This window comes from Thermobia domestica, chromosome 3 (assembly GCF_964235325.1).
Source record: "Thermobia domestica chromosome 3, izTheDome1.hap1.1, whole genome shotgun sequence".
In the NCBI taxonomy this organism is placed as follows: domain Eukaryota; kingdom Metazoa; phylum Arthropoda; class Insecta; order Zygentoma; family Lepismatidae; genus Thermobia; species Thermobia domestica.
The window spans coordinates 8,476,291-8,495,180 of record NC_137456.1 but is presented as its reverse complement, the minus strand read 5'-3'; the positions used below and the strand labels follow the sequence as shown (position 1 = coordinate 8,495,180).

At 35.8% G+C, this 18,890-nt stretch overlaps 1 protein-coding gene across 4 annotated transcripts in view; it reads left to right on the top strand.

Annotated features, from left to right (window-relative positions):
• The window catches only part of LOC145682392 (testin-like), a 59,347-nt gene extending 41,537 nt beyond the window's left edge, over positions 1-17,810 (top strand). For all 4 annotated transcript variants that reach the window (XM_081753993.1, XM_081753995.1, XM_081753994.1 and 1 more), the window contains 3 exons: positions 1,607-1,711; positions 11,281-11,439; positions 15,363-17,810. In XM_081753993.1, coding sequence (XP_081610119.1) covers positions 1,607-1,711; positions 11,281-11,439; positions 15,363-15,560 — 462 coding nt within the window. In that variant the 3' untranslated portion in view covers positions 15,561-17,810. The remainder of the gene's footprint in view (positions 1-1,606; positions 1,712-11,280; positions 11,440-15,362) is intronic.
• Positions 17,811-18,890: the final 1,080 nt, after the last annotated feature.

The window sequence follows — 18,890 nt, the reverse complement described above, 5'->3', positions numbered from 1 at the left end:
AGAACTCTCTTTCTTTCTCTCTCTCTCTCTCTCTCTCTCTCTCTATATATATATATATATATATATATATATATATATATATATATATATATATATATATATATATTAGGGTAGAGCGAAAAAATCAAGTTTTCGAGTATCGAATTCTAATAGGGCTCAAAAGTTGTGTGTTCGCGTGTTAATCAATGGAAAAGTAACGAAAAAAATCACACTCTGGATCTTCAGATCACGCAAGTGGCCTAAAGTTTGAAACAAATTATTAAAAAAACACCAAAATTACTTTTTTAAAAAAAATCTATAGCTTCTAAGTACTTTATTTTAGTTGTGTGAAGTTCTGTTTGTTAATAATTCGTTAATGTGAATAATTTATATACATTTTATTTTCATAATGATTATGCAACTCTTCGCCCATTTCTCAACTTTTTTTTTTTTAATGAAATGACCCAGAACTTACCACGAGAAGGTGGCTGCAATTCAAGTTCAACTCACACCTATCCAACTATCCTACAAATTAGGGTGTACTAAATTATGTTGATTTAGTCAAGGACGTTGTCTTAAATTTAGATTTTTTATTAAATTTTGGCATTTTGAGTCTTGAGAGCAAAGCTGCTCTAATGTAGCCATCTCTGTTTCTTGTCCTGCCACTTTTCTTGCAGACTCTCTGACAAGTTTGACACGTTTTTCAACTTCCTGAGTATGGTATGGAAAATTTAACAAGTCAAACTCATGACCAGATTTGTCATACATAAGTGATAAGATGCTTTCGGGCACTGAAGAGTGAGACAGCTTACATTGTCTCCAAGTTACCAGCTCACTGTAGTCCGTGGCATCAAAATTTATTGAAGATGCCATAAAAGTTCTAACAGAGCAATTCGGACAGGGCAGGTTGCTCCAGATGTGGCTCTAAGAGATCCTGGACCTCTCAGTCACTCCCGATGGCTGACATGTTCAAACCCGGTCTTCTCAAACAAATCGTACTAATGAAAAGTGTTTGAAAACTACATTATAAAGACATATGCCCCTGTCTGGTTCGACAAAAATAGATATTAGTCAGTGAAATATGGACCTAAACATATTTTGAAGAGATTTCAAACAAGAAGACATTTGCCAAACAACATTAAAAGAACATTATCTGAATCTTTACCTTCAGGGAATAAGTTATTGCATTATAAATGCATCAACATTTTGAATATATTTTTCACATCACCAGAGCATCTTTTAGTTTGCTGTTGGTAAGTATATATATTTCGAGTTAACAGAATTTGAAATGGTGCAGGTTTGAAACGGGAAAAATCAGGAGCCCAATAGACGGTACTATATTTCAGTAATAAAGAGTGCATGCCTCTAGTGCGAAAGATCACTATGTTAACACTTGGTCATGTTTCCTACCTCCCACTTCCTTTTTTCAATATCTTTAGCCTGCAGAGCCTCAAACTTAATATTTAATTTTCTCCTTATGGTAATTTAAGTGTCTTTCCTGGTATTATAATGGATAGTTTCATTTCTTTTTCGATTGTTTTGTTAGTTTCATTCTAGTTCAGAAACCATGTACAATCTGTCACTTAAGATTTTACAATAGAACTACAAATTGGCTTTCCATTTGCAGGAAATGTTGGTTGATTTAATTTACTTCTATCACGAAGGAGATATCTACTGTGGACGCCATTATGCTACAGTTGTAGATATTCCTCGATGTAATGCGTGTGATGAGGTTAGTACTAAGCTCTGCAATTTGATATAATTATGTATTTAAAGTTGTTTAGTGTCAACTAAATTACAGTAATTCATAGATAAAAAGCAAGGATATTTAAGTGTGTATTCGATATATATATTTAGCGGTATAGTTGTTAGGATGTAAGTGTTCAATTGAAACAATAGAATCTAAATTTATATACGAAGGGGGACCCAAAAGAAACCAGGTTGGAAGAGTGCTGCCGTTCCTAGGCGTAGTAGAGAGTTCTCCTGCTAGGTGGGTGTAGTAGAGACCTTCCCAGATCAGATGGCCAAGCGGCGTCTGCGTAGGAGGTTAACCTTGGATCATATTATTGTTTTTCTCAACTGTTCTCGTTTGCCACTTGCGAAATCGTTATTTCAGATTCAAAGGAACAAGGAGTGTGTTTGAAATTTTGCTTCCTACTTGGAAAATCGGAAACGGAAACTTACCAAATGCTTCAACACGCTTTCAAGAAGGATGCTATGAACTGCACACAATTTTTTGCGTGGTTTTGAACGCTGTAAGTATGGTGAGATGAGTGTTGAAGATCGTGCTCGTTCTGGGTATTCTTCATTATTTCGAACTACGAAAACATCGAGAAAATCTACCCAAAAATCAACGAGGATCGTCGTTTCATGATCGATGATATTTGAGAACAGACATGAATGAGTTGGAGCTCGTGTCAACATGAAGTTTTGCAAATGAGACGTGTTGCCGCTAAGTTAATTTCTCGCCTGCTCACACAGGATCGAAAACATTCGTCTGATTTGAGTCAGAACTTGAAAATCAGATTAAAAGTAATCCAAACTTTTTGACCAACGTGATGAAAGTTTTCGAGAATTAAACAAAATTTAAAGTGTTTTGATGGTGTAGAGGCTGTAAAAAGAATTTCGCAAAGCGCATTGGACGATATAAAAGTTCCAGAGTTCCAGAGGTGCTTCAAACAGTGGGAAAGAAGATGGGAGAAATGAACTGCATTTAATGGAGAGTACTTTGAAGGAGACTGAAGAATTTTGTAAAAAACTTAATTTTTTTTTTTTTTTTAGAACGAGAGTCCGGTTTCTTTTTGGTCCTCCCTCGTATATACACTGTAATTTTGTATATACCCTTGTATAAAGACTAAAAGACGAAACAGTAACTCAGATATATATAATAAACTCAATAAATTTGAAATTGGGAAATAATTCCTTTTTGCGTAATATTATGTATATGGGATGACTTTGAAGGAAGGAAAAAAAAATAGATTTCATTATAAGATCTTCAATAACCGAGCAATTCCATTGTTACTCTTGTCATCAGTGCGTGTAAAGCTTGATTCAGTTCCCGTAAGAATTATTTTCGTTTCCACTAGTACGAGAAGGTGTCGTAAAATTTTAATTATCGCAGTAAAAAAATCAGGTTACAGGGATTGTTGTGATTGGTAGTTGTTAACCCCTCTCTATGTAGTCACCACCCAGATTTACACATTTCTCCCAGATTTTATGAATACCGTCATCGTAGAAGTCTGCACATTGTGCTTTAAGCCACTTTTCCACCTCATGAATGACGTCATCTGTGTTGTCAAAATGGCGACCACACAATGGATTCTTCATTTGGGGAAACAAGAAAAAGTTACTGGGTGCGAGATCGGGAGAATAAGGCGGATGCTGCAATGGAAGCCACATGCCCTTGCTTTGTCGACAGCCACTTGAGATGTGAATGATCTGGTGCATTGTCACACAGGATCGAGATAGGAGAAGAACGCCTTTCGAGAGCATGCAGCAGCGTTCCGTTTTCAAAACATAGCGCAATTTGTCCAGGAGATTGTTGTAGTACTTCTCAGTGACAGTTTGTCCTTTTGCAAGGTAATCTCTGAGGATTACCCCAAGAGAATCCCAAAAGCGGATAGCATGACCTTCACCCCCTGACTTTTGGACTTTTTTCGTTTTGGGAGGGGGAATTGGCATGCTTTCATTTCATGCTTACGGTTTTGGTCTCCGGATCATACTGATATATCCATGTTTCATACATGGCTACCAGACTCTCGAAAAAATCCTCTTCTAACAGCGTCAACATCTGTTGGAAAAGGTCACGCCATGCTTGCTTCTTATCCATCTTGCATTTTGGTAACTTTTGGACACCCTGTAAAAAACTAACGATCATTAGGGAGCTAATTTGCTTAACATCATGCATATAAAAACCAAACAACACTAACGAAATTTCATCATCTTTTCTTAGTAACTTCCTGGTGATAATTAAAACTTTACGATACCCCCTCGTACATAGTAAATAGCATCTTAAAAACATGGGTAGCTGCTTGAAGGAAAGGCAAGTGACCCGATTGTGAGTGATCAAAAGCAGTAGTAGAGGTACCAACTATTGGGAGGTCTTTCATAAATAATTCCTGATTTCTACTCTGTGTTACTGAGTTACAGATGTGACGAAAAATGCTAAGTTTGAATCGCATGCCTGCTCAAATGTAAGCGTTCATTTATTCATAACACTGTTCCCAGAATAATAAGTTCAGTCGTGAATTAGCTGTAGCAAAATGTACAACGAATTTAATCTTATCAGTTCAAGAACACTAACAAGGAGTTAGATATCTTAATTTTGTGTATTTTTATTTAATTTAATTTATTTATTTTATTTATTTATTTATTTATTTATTTTATTTCAATTTATTTATTTATTTTAATTTAATTTTATTTTATTTTGTTCCTTGTGCAAAATTGCAAGTAGTATGTTCTTTATATGATGCAACATCCAATTTATATTGTTACATCCCTTCTTTGCAATCTGCGGAACGCTCGATTGACGTGATCGGAATTCAGTTAAGTATTAAGTATAGCCCTCCTCAAAGGTTGGCATCTCTGTAGCAGTGATAACATTCTGAGTTAATGGGTTGGATATGACAAGTTGATGTGTATTGTCTTGAAGGTTAGATTTTTCTTTCGCGTCAGAATTTATTTATTTCACAGGGTTCACTGTAAACAAGCTCATTATCATTCTTTTAGGATTACTTTGCATAAATCTTCAGTATTTGATACTTCCGTGAATTCGAGATGTTAATACAGGGGGCGCGGTGGCTCAGTGGTAGAGCATTCACCTCCGGCGCTTGGGGTCCCTGGTTCGATCCCAGCTCGCGCCGTGTGGACTTTGTGGTGGACAAACACCGTGCTCGTGGGTTTTCTCGGGGTTCTCCCGTTTCCTCCCACTTTCTTCATTCCACCAATTCTCTCATCTCTCATCACCACCGTCTCCTTTAGCCTAATCGGCATAAGTGTGGGACGTAAAACTTAAAGATTTCATTTCATTTTTTCGAGTTGTTAATGTGCGTGGCACTAGATTCGATTTCCGGTGAAAATACACACAGTTTCGGTGTTTACTAAAGATCATGAGTAAATAGAGGAATTATTGTATACCTTTGAATCCAGGACTTGTTTGTTTGCCGCAATTTCGGAGCTTGTTTGCTGCTCGCCCAGAAATATGGGTCAGTTTTGATTTCACGACATACATCGTGGGATTTTTGTTTTCTGAACAGAATGAAGAGCTTTTATTAAGCTCTAAATTTACAAATTTACAGCTCTAAACTCTGTAGGAAGAAATCTAAGATCACAATCACTGACAGTGACAATGAAGACTCAAAAGACCCTTCGATTGACGAGGACTAAGGAATTGTAAACGGTTGTCCTCTGGAAGACAATTATAGTTACATTTCCACTGATGTTCAGCCGTGGTTCAGAATGTTAAAAATGTATATGCTTGCAATTCAATATGATTACGAGACTTCCTCAGTCATACAAATATATATATAAAAAAATACGTTACCTGGATAATGAAGATTTATTGGTGATACGAATTGTTAAAAAGAAACACATAGCACACAAAAATTTCCACAAAACTTCAGAGAGATTAAACTTCAAATAATAATTAAAAATATTTAACGAATTTTTATGAAATACCCTTTTCGATTGTGGTTGATGGACTGTATCACACAAACGCTGGTTCGTTCTTTAATAATTCGGTTTAATAATATTGTTAATATTTCTTACAATTCCCGAGTTAAAATGAAATGCACATTGAACACTACGATGTTGCAGCTATAGGCTACGCGCTCACTCACACACACACACTGCTGCTATGCACAGTTTCAACAAGCAACTATACCTTGCTTCTTCTTCTTCTACAGGTAACAAGTTACATTGAACAAACATCTTTAAACAAAACTAAACAATTTAAATAAACAAGTTAGGACTGAACATAGCCCCCACCCTTGAACGATCTAGTTCAAGATACACACAAAGATGAATTGGTAATATTTGAAAGAACTGTAAAAATTGAAACAATATGTTTTCTTTCCTCTTGGTTGACTAACTTTGAATCCACTGTATATTCATTACACTCTGGGAGAATGGGGTTTTTGAGCCACTCTGGGCCTGAGAACCATAAGTGATGTACAAGTAAGGCAGAAGGTAATAAACCTCGAGAACCACAGTCTGCTGGATTATTCTTTGAATCCACTTTGAGCCACTTCACTGATGGCAAAAGAGTTTGAATCTTTGCTACACGATTCGCGACAAACACTTTCCATCTGCTTGAATCCGAATTCAGCCACAATAATACAACAGTAGAGTCAGAATAGGCAATTACACCATGCACTTCCAAACGTAATGAATTTAGTATGAGATTCATAATTTTAGCTAATAGCAAGGCACCACAGAGCTCTAATCGGGGCAAGGACACTTGTTTGATTGGAGCAACCTTCGTTTTTCCCATAACAATGTTCACACTCACTTGGCCGTCTTGAGATACAGACCTCATATACACCACTCCACAATAGGCCTTTTCGGAAGAATCACAGAATCCTATTAACTCTCTTCTCGTAGCTTGAGTGATAGTGATACACCTGTTGATTTTGATGTTTTTCAATAAAGAAAGCTCTGAATAGTAATTCCTCCATTTTCTCAAAATCCATTCAGGAACTGGACTGTCCCATTCTAAATTTAATTTCCAAATTTCTTGCAATAATATTTTTGCAATAATAGTAGTTGGAGAAATCAAACCTAATGGATCGAACACCTTTGCACTTTCTGATAAAATATTACGCTTAGTTACAACTGACTTAACTGACACAAGATTGACATTATATGAAAATACATCATTTGATGGATACCACAGAATTCCTAACGTTTTCACTGAATTACTACTATCAAAGTCTAAACTACTCGTCGCTTGTTTCAAATGAGAGGGTACGGAGTCCAAAACGTTGGGACTGTTGGATGCCCATTTTCTCAGTTCAAAACCTCCTTTCTGCAATAATGCACTGAGTTGTTCTTGTAACTGATTTGCTTCACTGAGTTGGCACCACTGATTAAGTCATCAACAAAAAAGTCTTGCATTACTACAGCTGCTGCAAGAGGAAATGATTCTTCTTCATATTTCACTAATTGTTGCAAACTTTTCACCGCTAAATATGGTGCTGAAGCTGTACCATAAGTTACCGTCACAAGCCTGTAATGTTTGATCGGAAGATTAGGTCTCTCACGCCACACAATTCGCTGGAAGTCTCTATGTTCTGTTTGGATTTTCACCTGTCTATACATTTTCTCAATATCAGCAGTTAATGTTACATTTTGTTGTCTAAAACGCACAAGTAATGGAATTAAGTCACACTGCAACCTAGGTCCGACAAGTAACTTATCATTCAATGACACATTAGATGAAGTTTTACAACTACCATCAAAAACTACTCTCAGTTTTGTTGTAGAACTGGAATCTTTCAACACTGCGTGATGAGGTAAATAACACACTTCACTGTTTGGTTTCAGTATTTCACTTTCTGGAATAATCTCCATATGCCCAAGTACCTCATACTCATGCATAATATCTACATATAATTGACGCATCTTAGGCCTCTTCTTCAACCGATTTTCTACTTGCTTAAGGCGTTTAATTGCCACTTCACGTGACTCACCAAGTCTTGCACTGTTGTCACGAAACGGTAATTGCACATGAAACGTACCTGTCTCATCTCTTTCATGGGTCTTCTCGAAATAAATTTCACACTGCTTTTCTTCTGACGACATTATATTTTGTGTAGGAATATCTTCCAATTCCCAAAACTGTTGCAAAATTCTTTCACTGTTGCACTGGATATGATATGTTGACGCTGTGAATTCTTTACGTCGCACTTCATCGTCGCCAATAGAACCAAACAACACCCATCCTAATTTGGTATTCACTGCTACGGGAGAACCATTAACACCACTACACACACCCACCAATAGCAATTGAGGGTAAATATCTGCACCCAATAACAGATCAATTCTGTCAGGAACATTAAAATTCGGATCTGCTAATGTTAACTTGTTAACATGCGACCACTGCTTGCTTTTATGAATATACCGTTTTGGTAGCATACCTGTTACCTTTGGCAACACTAACGCTTCTATAGAAAATTCTGATTTAACATCATAACTTGATGTAAACACAATATTAACAACACCTTTTGCCCGAGCAACATTACTGGAACTCAGTCCCGAAACATGTACATAAACCGGTTGTTTTTGTAAACCGAGTCGTTGTATGCAGTTTTCTGACACGAAGCTTTTTTCACTGGCTGAATCTAACAAGGCTCTCACAGGTTGTAAATTACCATATGAATCCTTCACCATCACTACTGCAGTTTGTAATAACACTGCATGTTGCACATTAGTTTCACTTGAAAAATGAGTCCCCACTGAAACACCTGAGTTCTGTTTATTTGGAAAATGAAGTAAAGTATGATGACGTTTGCCACACTTACGACACGATGCTGATTTGCAACTGGATAGTTTATGATTAGATTGTAAACAATTAAATCACAATGCTTTGTTTTTCACTAAGGAATGACGTTCGTCAACTGACAGCGAAAGAAAGTCATCACATTTATGCAAAGGATGATTTTTGCTTTTGCACTGGCAACACGAAAATTGAGCTGAAGCATGATGCGCTATTGTTGATTTTTTATTACTCTTGTTTGGCTCACTGGGTGGTGTTGATTTTACATTTAAAGTGCTACTTGCTAATGCGCGACACCTATGATCTATGAATTTCACCAATTGGTCGAATGTTGGTAGTTCACTGTCTGACAATGAAAGTTCCCACTGTCTTTTTGTTTCACTGGCTAGCTTCTCTCTTATATGAAATATAAGCAAAGGATCCCATTCGTTTACTTTTATGTCCAACACTGATAACGATCGCACACACTCAACACTTGTATCCAACAACCGACGTAACGCGCCAGCTGATTCTTGCTGCACTTGACCTTGACTTACAAACCGCCGCAAGATAGACGTGACTAATTCACGTTTATTTTGATACCTTCAATTTAACAGGTCCCAAGCTTCTTTATAGTTATCGTCAGTTATTTGTATAGATTGAATAAGTGTTGCTGCTTCACCTTGCAGACTAGTTTTTAAGTACTGAAGTTTTTGTGCACCCGTCAATTTTTCATTATTATGCACTGCTGCGATAAACAAATCACGAAACGAAAGCCAATCATTTAAGTTCCCGCTAAAGCATGGCAACTGCAATTTTGGAAGTCGAATTTCTGTTGTGTTTTTTTGATTATTCACATCACTAGAAGAAGCGTGAGATAATTTACCCTGCACTTCCACTAATTTCACGTTAAGCTTTGTAAGTCGATCTTCAATAGCAGCAAGCTCTTCTTCTTGCACCAAATAAATTTCTTCTTCGGCACACAAGTTACTGGCTAGTAACAAAAGCTCATTTGTTTCACGTGACAGTTCACTCACTCTGTTTTTGTAGATTTGAACTACACTAATATCTTCCTGTTCTGTGATATTGTTTATGCAGTTTTCAGCACGAGTGACCTTTCCTTTTAAAACACGCTTTCGGGAATTGTAAGCTTCCATTGTCGCCCACACAGTTTTTTCTTTCTTGTTAACACACAACTCTTAGCACGTAGGTCACATAAAACACATAAACACGTATTAACATCTGGGTCGGAGGACCAAATCTTTATGATGGACTGTATCACACAAACGCTGGTTCGTTCTGTAATAATTCGGTTTAATAATATTTTTAATATTTCTTACAATTCCCGAGTTAAAATAAAATGCACATTGAACACTACGATGTTGCAGCTATAGGCTACGCGCTCACTCACACACACACACTGCTGCTATGCACAGTTTCAACAAGCAACTATACCTTGCTTCTTCTTCTTCTACAGGTAACAAGTTACATTGAACAAACATCTTTAAACAAAACTAAACAATTTAAATAAACAAGTTAGGACTGAACAGTGGTCCACTTATAAACTTTTACATTTTCATCGTTACATTTTTCCGCGCTATTTGCACTATTTGAAGAGGGGGAAAAAGGTGGAGTAACAGCTCCAACGAATTACTTCGTAGCGACGATGTCATTATAGATATGGATTCTTGATGATCTATAATATAGTATTAAGTCCATTTTAGTATTCATTTTGCGGCGTACACAATATTCTACAGAGGAGGGTAACCTTCTTCTTAATGTAAATGCGCACTGTTCGTTAAGAACGTAGTTTTTTGGGGTTGCTGTTGCGGTGTTCTTTCAGCAAGGAAAATCCTGAAGTATTGACGGTAGTTCGTTCATATACTCAGGATAAGCAAACGTAATTTTTTTTACATACAAACATACAGAAACTATGCTCTAAGTAAAATACCTAGTTCTAGCAACATTGATTCTCTTATTGGAACACTACGTTTCATGAGGGAATTGCTGATTTTAGTTTCTCAAGCATGTAAAAATGTTGCTAACTAACTAAATGAAAATGTCCCAAAACTCGCTATTTATAAACACAATATATATATGAGTGTTTTAGTTCAAATAAACTGTGATAATTAATGATGTCGGCTGTGGACTGGTGCCTGTCTGTCTTGGTCACACCTGGTGCTATGAAAATAAAATTGAAATGAAAGAATACTTTGTTGTGTGGGTTACGACAATTGAAGGAAATTTGTTTCTCATCAGTGTTCACCAGCATACAGAAAGTTTTTTTTTTTTTTTTTTTCTAGAGCATAAAAATATATTAAAATGGATTTTTCCGTAAAATGCTTTGTATAGTCGGGGACAACCGGGGAGCGGATATATAATCTGTGGGAAGAAATCCAAGATCACAATGACTGACAGTGATAATGAACACTCAGTAGACTCTTCTAGTGACGAAGACAAAGGAAGATCTATCAGATGTGATTTTTATTGTAGTTTCATTGCCATGTTCTGAAAATAATCTGCTGTGCACTGTAGATGATTTGTTGGTTTTCTTTTTCTTTTTTTTCTTTCTTTTTGTTTTTTTTTTTTTTTTTGTTAAAAAAGATACGGGGTCTTCTTGGATTCAAAAATATACGATTTCTTAGTTAAAAGATCCACAAAGCCACAAATAATGATGAAATCACTCAACTAAAAGCTTTTCTTCTTCTTAACCCATTATCAATCTTGTAATAACAAGGAGAGCTATGATATTGTACTTTGAGGTAATTTGTATAGAATTTGTAGGTATTTCTGCTATGAAACTAATATTATCTTTTTCATATTTTTAGTTAATATTTGTGAAAGAGTACACTGCAGCAGAGGGCCAAGCTTACCATTGGAGACATTTTTGCTGTTTCGAGTGTGACATCCCTTTGGGAGGAATGAAGTACATTCCAGTGGACGACCAACCTCATTGTTTAAATTGTTATCAGAAGAAGTATGGAAAGGTTGGTCCTGAACTACTTTCTATATTCGCATGTCAATACGATTATATCACTGTTGCTTATTTACTGAATATCCTGTATTAAGTTACCGTATTTTGTATCTAATTTCACTGCTTTTTTTCAACATTGACGCTATATGACGAGAGACCAATAATGATACGTAAATATCTGATGAAGTAAATGAGCGTTTCACTGTTGGTCCGGGATACTAGGGTTCGATTCCCGGCAAGAATTCATGTGATTCGGATTCCATTTAAAGCTGTAATCATACAGCGTGGCGCACGAAATGTCATAGCATTTATTTTGTTCATTAAACATGTATTTATTATCAAAACATTACAAAATTAGTGCAGAATTAATTGTATGAGCATGGAAATTTAGCTCAATGTATTACATGTTCAATGTGATCACCACTTTGTTTCACAGCCTCTTGCAAGCGAACCTTTACTTTTGTCACAACCTTCGTGCACAAGTCTTCCGAAATTAGACGACACAACTGCATGATGAGAGCCGTGAGTTGAGCTGCACTTTCAGGCTTCCTTGCGAAGATATTATCTTTCAAGTAGCCCCACAAGAAAAAAATCACATGGATTAATGTCAGTGCTATGCGGGGCCATTGTCTCCCACCTTGGTAACCCTCAAGAAACCAATGACATTACCCGCCTATCAAACATGTCATACAGGTAATCAAGAACAACATTTCCAGTGTGTGGGCTGGCTCCGTCTTGCATGAACCATTGAGTTTGTAATGGGGGACCTGTTGCCAAGACGAAAACGTCTTTTTGTCGCTATAAAACTCTTAGTTTCTGGAAGAAAGTACAACTTTCACCTTTTGTTCAACACTTGATCTGTTTTTATGCGCCATCTTAAAAGCTACTGTTGTGTGCCAAGTAAATGTCCGATACTAACTTCTCGTGACATCCACCAGATTTTCCAGAAACAAAAGTGTACGAATACGGGTTTTCAATATTCCATCTGTAATATTACATGTATAATGAACAAAACAAATGATAGCACATTTCATGAGCCACCCTGTATGTAATGTTTTGTTTCGTAAAATGAATTTTCAACCTGAAAGTTTCTTCCAACCACGTAATTCCTGGTAATGAGAATTGCAAAGATGGAATTCGTACTCACCTTGAAAGTCATGAAAATCAAAATGAGTCCGTAAAAGTCAGAGAAATGCTTCAAAAATACCAAAAATCAGAAAAATTGCTAATTTCAAAGAATACTTTTGCTTTCTTCTTGTACTAGCTACCTACGAAAGATATAAGGACCACCTTAAAGAATTAAGAGAGAATAAAAAAAAAAAAATTAGAAAAGAAAATCATCTTTAGGAAGAAACGAAAAGCTTAAGAAGCGCCGAAAGGTGTTAAAAACGTCAAACTTTGAAAGAAAAAAAGAGAACAAGTTAAATCAATAATCAAACATTACAGAAGAAAACGTGGATGGTCAAAGAAATAGACCAAATTGTGGTATACAGGATGCGCCAGTGAAACGAGCGATTTTATAAAACATTATGAGGGGAAAATGATGGAATATATATGGGTGTAACAAGTTGGAAGACATGAAAGCATTTAGTTTTTTGTGAGTTTGTCACCAAACAGAAAACAGTGTGGCACAAAATAAAATAAATAAATAAATAAATAAATAATAATAATAATAATAATGTTCCACTGGAAACGTAACTGCCCAGAGATGACATTTTGCAGGTGACCGCTATTCTGCTGTACACATTCATTAACCCTCTTGCAAAGGTTACTCATTAATCTTGTCAGCATATCTAAAGGAATTTTCGGAACTTCTTCGTGAATGCATCGTTTCAGTTCTGGGATTGACATACAGATTCAAGAAAACTCTAACTTAATAATAATAAGGTGATAATTTTCTTTTGTGGTATGCAATACTATTTTGTGTGTGTGTTTTTAACTGTGCAACACTGCTTTCCGTTCGGTGATTTAAATTCACAAATAAATAAATGCTTTCATGACTAGTTTTTATTCCAACTTGTTAGACTCAAATAAATCTCATTATTTTCTCGTAATAACGTTTTTAAAATCGCCCGATTCTCTGCCGCACCCTGTATATTTTGACTTGTTTTATGTCTAAATATATTTAAAATGCTTAGGTATTACAAATATCATTAGCGTAAAGTTATTGTTTGGTACTAGTCTTTTATTATATTCCAAATATAGGAAATTGACTCAAAATAAGTATTTACAATAAGAAAGTAACCTGACACTGTATGAAAAAAAAATAAAGAGGAGACTGTTGAATGGCTATGGGGATACTGGAGCCAATTAAAAAATTATTTTTGCTAAATCCTAACCGTAAATAATATCATTCTTGGGTCACTGGAGTTCAGGGAAAACAATACTAGAATTTAAGTATGAACTCTGAAGGGACATGAGGCGGGCACAGTGGTTCATTGGTAGATTGCTCACCTTTAGAGTGAGGATCTCAGGTTCGATTCCAGATTATGCCAATTTCTAGCAGTTTACTTTCTTTAATCACCCATCTGCTTTAACTCAAAGGCGTAATAGTAGAAATCTCATTTTATTTCACTGCACAGGATATTGTACGAGGGTCATTCAGAAAATAGACAGTCTAGTTACACAAAAGGAAAAGCACGATATTGGAGAAACAATTCTGTAACATACCAGAAGCTTCCATCATTTCTCTTCATAATCACCTTAATTTAAACACTTGTTGTATCTGTTCACGAGCTTGAGAATTCTCATGTTATACTTTTCTTCCGCCAGTTTATTAAACCAGGTGCTCACTGCATTCAAACAAAAGATCACACAGGTGAATACGCCTTTCTTGATCGGATTGTAACTGGTGGTAAGATTTGAGTGTCGCGGGCCGCGGTAGCTGAGTGGTAGAACGTTCACTTTTGGTTCATGGCGTCCTTGGTTCAATCCAAGCTCGCTCCAAGTGAACTTTGTGGTGGATAAACACCGTATGCGTGGGCTTTCTCGGGGCTCTCCCGTTTCTTCCCATTTTCTTTGTTCCACCATTTCATCCATTTCTCATCATCACCGTCTCCTTTAGCCTAACCAGGATAACCGTGGGACGTAAAACTCAAAGATTTTATTTGATTTTCATTTCAAGACCTGAGTGTCTCACAATCACTCCAGAGAGGAAGCGCCAATCATCTGAGTGGCATCATCCCGCATCAGCCGAAAAACCAAGAAAATTCGAACAGACCTTCTCAATACGAAAGGTCATGGCAGCCTTCTGTTGGGATTGTAAAGGTGTTTTTTTGGTGGATTTCATAACAAAAAGGCGAGTCGTTATTGTGAGACTTTAAGAAACATACGGTGAGCCATCCAAAACAGGAGGCGAGGAATTCTTTCTAAAGGAGTTGGAGAATACAGTGATCACTTGGCTTAATGAACTGCTTTAGAATACTATAATATGGGAATTCTTTTAACAAAAGAGACACTGACCAAAGCTTAATACTTTACTTTATTTTAAATTATAATTTGTTACTGTTTCGGATCGGACAGTAACAAATTATAATTTAAAATAAAGTAAAGTATTAAGCTTTGGTCAGTGTCTCTTTTGTTAAAACAATTAATCCAAAGCCATGAATAGTCTTACTATGGGAATTCTAAAGCTGTGAATAGATACGACAAATGTCTAAATGGTAGTGATTGTGTAGAGAAGTAAAAGAAGCTTGGTATGTAGCAGAATTGTTTTTTTTTAAATAACTAAATAGTCTTTATTTTCTGGATGATCGTCACTTTTTGATACTTTTTGAGAGATTAGAAAAACAATAATATTGTAAAATGTCGTTAGTTAATACATTGCATTTCAATTACTTTGAAGCTTTTTATTTGTCTTCTGAATTCTTCAGCGGTCTTTACGTCGTAAAATAATACTCTACAGTTGTAAATACATGCTAAAATTCTTCTTTTCAGATATGTAAGACTTGTAACAGGTACATAGAGCCACAAGAACAACGAATTGGATGGAAAGACTTCAGTTGGCATGCAGTGGAAACTTGTTTCTGTTGCGTCGTCTGTAAGAAGAATCTACTGGGTGGGAAGTTTGCTGTTGAGGGAGAGAAGTTAGTCTGTAGCAAAGAATGCCTTCAAGTTGTCAGATCTACATCATAGGAAGTTGTAGATCGGCTGAAGACCTGCTAGTTTTTAAATGATCTACGACTGGATGACAACGCCTTTTAGGTTCAGAATAGTTTAAATAATACATTCCCTGTAGTTTATAAGCTTCTGCTTATACAATCTATATTAAAGATGTTATATTTTAACATCAGAAGTCCGGGACACTATGGTTCATCTTTAAAATGCGCGAAATAAAAGGGACTAAGTTGCATTCACTTCCTTGCACTAGTGTAGTAAATGTAAAACCTAAACTAACTTAAAAAAGAATCTTAACATATACGTAAACCATAACTTTCTCCTTTCCATTGTCCGACATAGCGGCTGCAGAAATACAAAGGAAATTAATGGAAGACAGCATTGTAACATAATCATCATCATCATCGTAGGTATTCTACCAGTATTGGCAGATTATTTGCTGCAACTGAAAAGCATTCATGCTCCACGGTCTCCCGCTAACCTCTTCGTCTTCATGTACGATTTTTATGTTTAGATATCGTCCATTAATTGTAGTCTCCTTAGTCCCCTCCCTCTTTTTCCTGCTATCATACCCTGTAGCACATCCCTCGTGATACAGCTCCTCCTTAACCAATGCCCCAAACAGTTTCTCTTTCTCTTCTTAATAATATTTAAAATTTTTTATTCTCCCTCACTATTTCTAACACCCTCTCACTCGTTTCCCGCTCTCTCTCTCTCTCTCTCCATTCTTCTCCGCACTCGCATTTCGAAAGCTTCCAGTAGTTTTTCGTCATTTTTGCCTAATATCCTTGTTTTTGACTGATATAGTACAACATTCTACACAAAGCACTTTATAAGTCTTTTTCTCAACTCTTTATTAAAGGTCCTACAAAATAGACTTTTCTTCCTCATAAAGGCTTCTTTCGCCATTCCTATTCTTGGTTTTATTTCATGTTCACATTTCATATTATTACCAATGATACTGCCTAGGTATCGAGAACTGTTCTATTTTTCCCCCCTCCTGACGTTTAAATCGAAGGATTACAATTTGTCATTAATATCATTTTGGAATGGTAAAGTTGAATCAGTTGAACCACGATTATCTTGTCTTATTCCTAACCGTTACTGCCTATGTACAAAGAAGTAAGTGCAATGCAATATCACTAGGAACATCATAAATAAATAAGCCTTTTAAATGGAAAGGAGCAAAAAGCGATAAGAAAATATACAACAGAATAATTCAGGTAATAGTAGCAATTTCATTTAATTTTCTTTTAATAGAGTGATAAGATACCAAGTTTTGAATGCTATTGCAGACATAATTCTACGTACGTACAGTCCCTACTGTAAATTATTTCGAGTAAAAATTTGGTCCTTTTTGTATATTTGGTTCTTTTTGTGTGGAAATGGAGTAAATACGTGTTTCTTCGTTCAATGGATAAAGTACAGTAAAACCTGTCAAGTTGGCTGCCTGCTCATCTTGATCTGGTTCGTCTTGAAGCTGCATTTTCCCATAAGACTTTCGTTACTTGTTACTCTATAAGTTGGCCACTTGTGTATCTTGGAAGTTGGCACAATGAAGCAGTGTTTATCCTATGATGATGATAAATTTACTTTCGTATCTTGGCCACGCAAAATACTGTTTTGTTATTTTTCTGAACTCTTTCGTATTCCCATATGAGAGGCAGATGTTCTGTATTTGTGTCTGGAAACAAAGAAAAGTGGATTCCCACGATTTGTTCTTGGAGGTCAATGACCAGAACACTACCCCGATAAAGGGGCTGTGAAGGAGGATATGAATAAGGAAAGGTACGTACAGGAATACAGGAAATGGTTGTACGTATTTGTTTACCCTGTCTATTTTGGTAAAACCATTAGCTTCATCAGTTCCTTTCATCAATGGGGAGCTTTAGTAATTCCAGAAAATTTTCAAGGTTAAAGCTAACTATCTCAATTGCCAAGTATTGGCACCTGACAGTTTGTCGAAAGCTAGTGGAGATTTTGAGATATGAATTCTCTTAAGATTTTCTCAAGACCTGTCAACTTTTGAGGGAAACACTTGTAGCTCCTTAACAAGAGGTAGTTAACTACAAAATTAGAATGTGCATATGTGCGAAAAAGAATAAAAGAAGTATGTCTAGAATGAACCGTTATGAATAAATTTGTTATTAACAACTGATTCGCTATTTTTCAAAAGGTTTCTATAGAAAATATTTATCACTGTTTTAATCAGTTCCGATGTATATTGTTATGGTTACAGTATATACATTATTTAAACGTAGCTGTCGTGCCGTTGCTTATTAAAATTTTACAGTCGAGTAATACTAGAAATCATATTCTAAAAATATACCAATTACACCTATTTTCTGTAAGTTGGCCACTTTTCAATGTAACCAATGGTGACCAACATAGAACGGATTCACTGTATGTATGTATCATTATGTCCCTTATTTGACATTTTAAACGAGGCACGTCTCGATATTAAAAAAAGTCATCAAGTTAATTTCAGGTTTCCAAGTTTGTTTCACGTTTATTATGTATCTTATTCCAATTAAAATTATGCCAATTAAAAAATAGACACGTGATTTGTAACATTATTCCATCAGTATTTGCAGTATATCACACTCACAATTGTAATGCCAAGGGCCTTTTCATGCAGTTGTAGATCATGGTTGCTGACCAAAAAGCAAATATTTTACTAGTAATATATACATATATATATAATAAAAAATAAAGTACATAAATATATTAAGTTTATTTCGTAAAGATATAATCCAGTTATTCAAATATTAATTATAAATCCCTTGTATGTCAACTGTGCTCTGAGCTTGTTATAAGTACTCAAAAAATACATGTGTTCATCGCTGCTTGTTGTTTTTGAAAGTTCTACCTGATAGTCATTTTATAGTTGCATGACTTTCACTGAAAGAATGCATATCTCTGTTAGAAACAAAACATTTGTCATCTACCAGAAAGAATTTGTAGATATATGTTGTGAACAAATTCACTTTTCATAGGATGGTTTTATTGTATTCTTGTGACTTTTCTTTCCTATATCTACGAGGACCATTCGGAAAGTAACCTCCGATTGGTTAAAAAAGAAACACGAAAGTAAATAAGGTGAATTTATTATATACATCTGAAATTACTTCGTTGCTCTATTTTTGAGCATAGTTTCCATAAACATTCAAGCAATTATCATATCTCTGCACTAACTTAGAAATTTTATCAGCATAAAAGTCTCTCGCCTGTGCATTGAGCCAGCCTGTGACAATATCTTCCAGCTCCCGCTTGTGCCTTGAGCTAGCAGTCCTGTAAATTTATGGAAATTCGTCGGAAAGCTCAGAGATTGTGAAACGTCGAATTTTC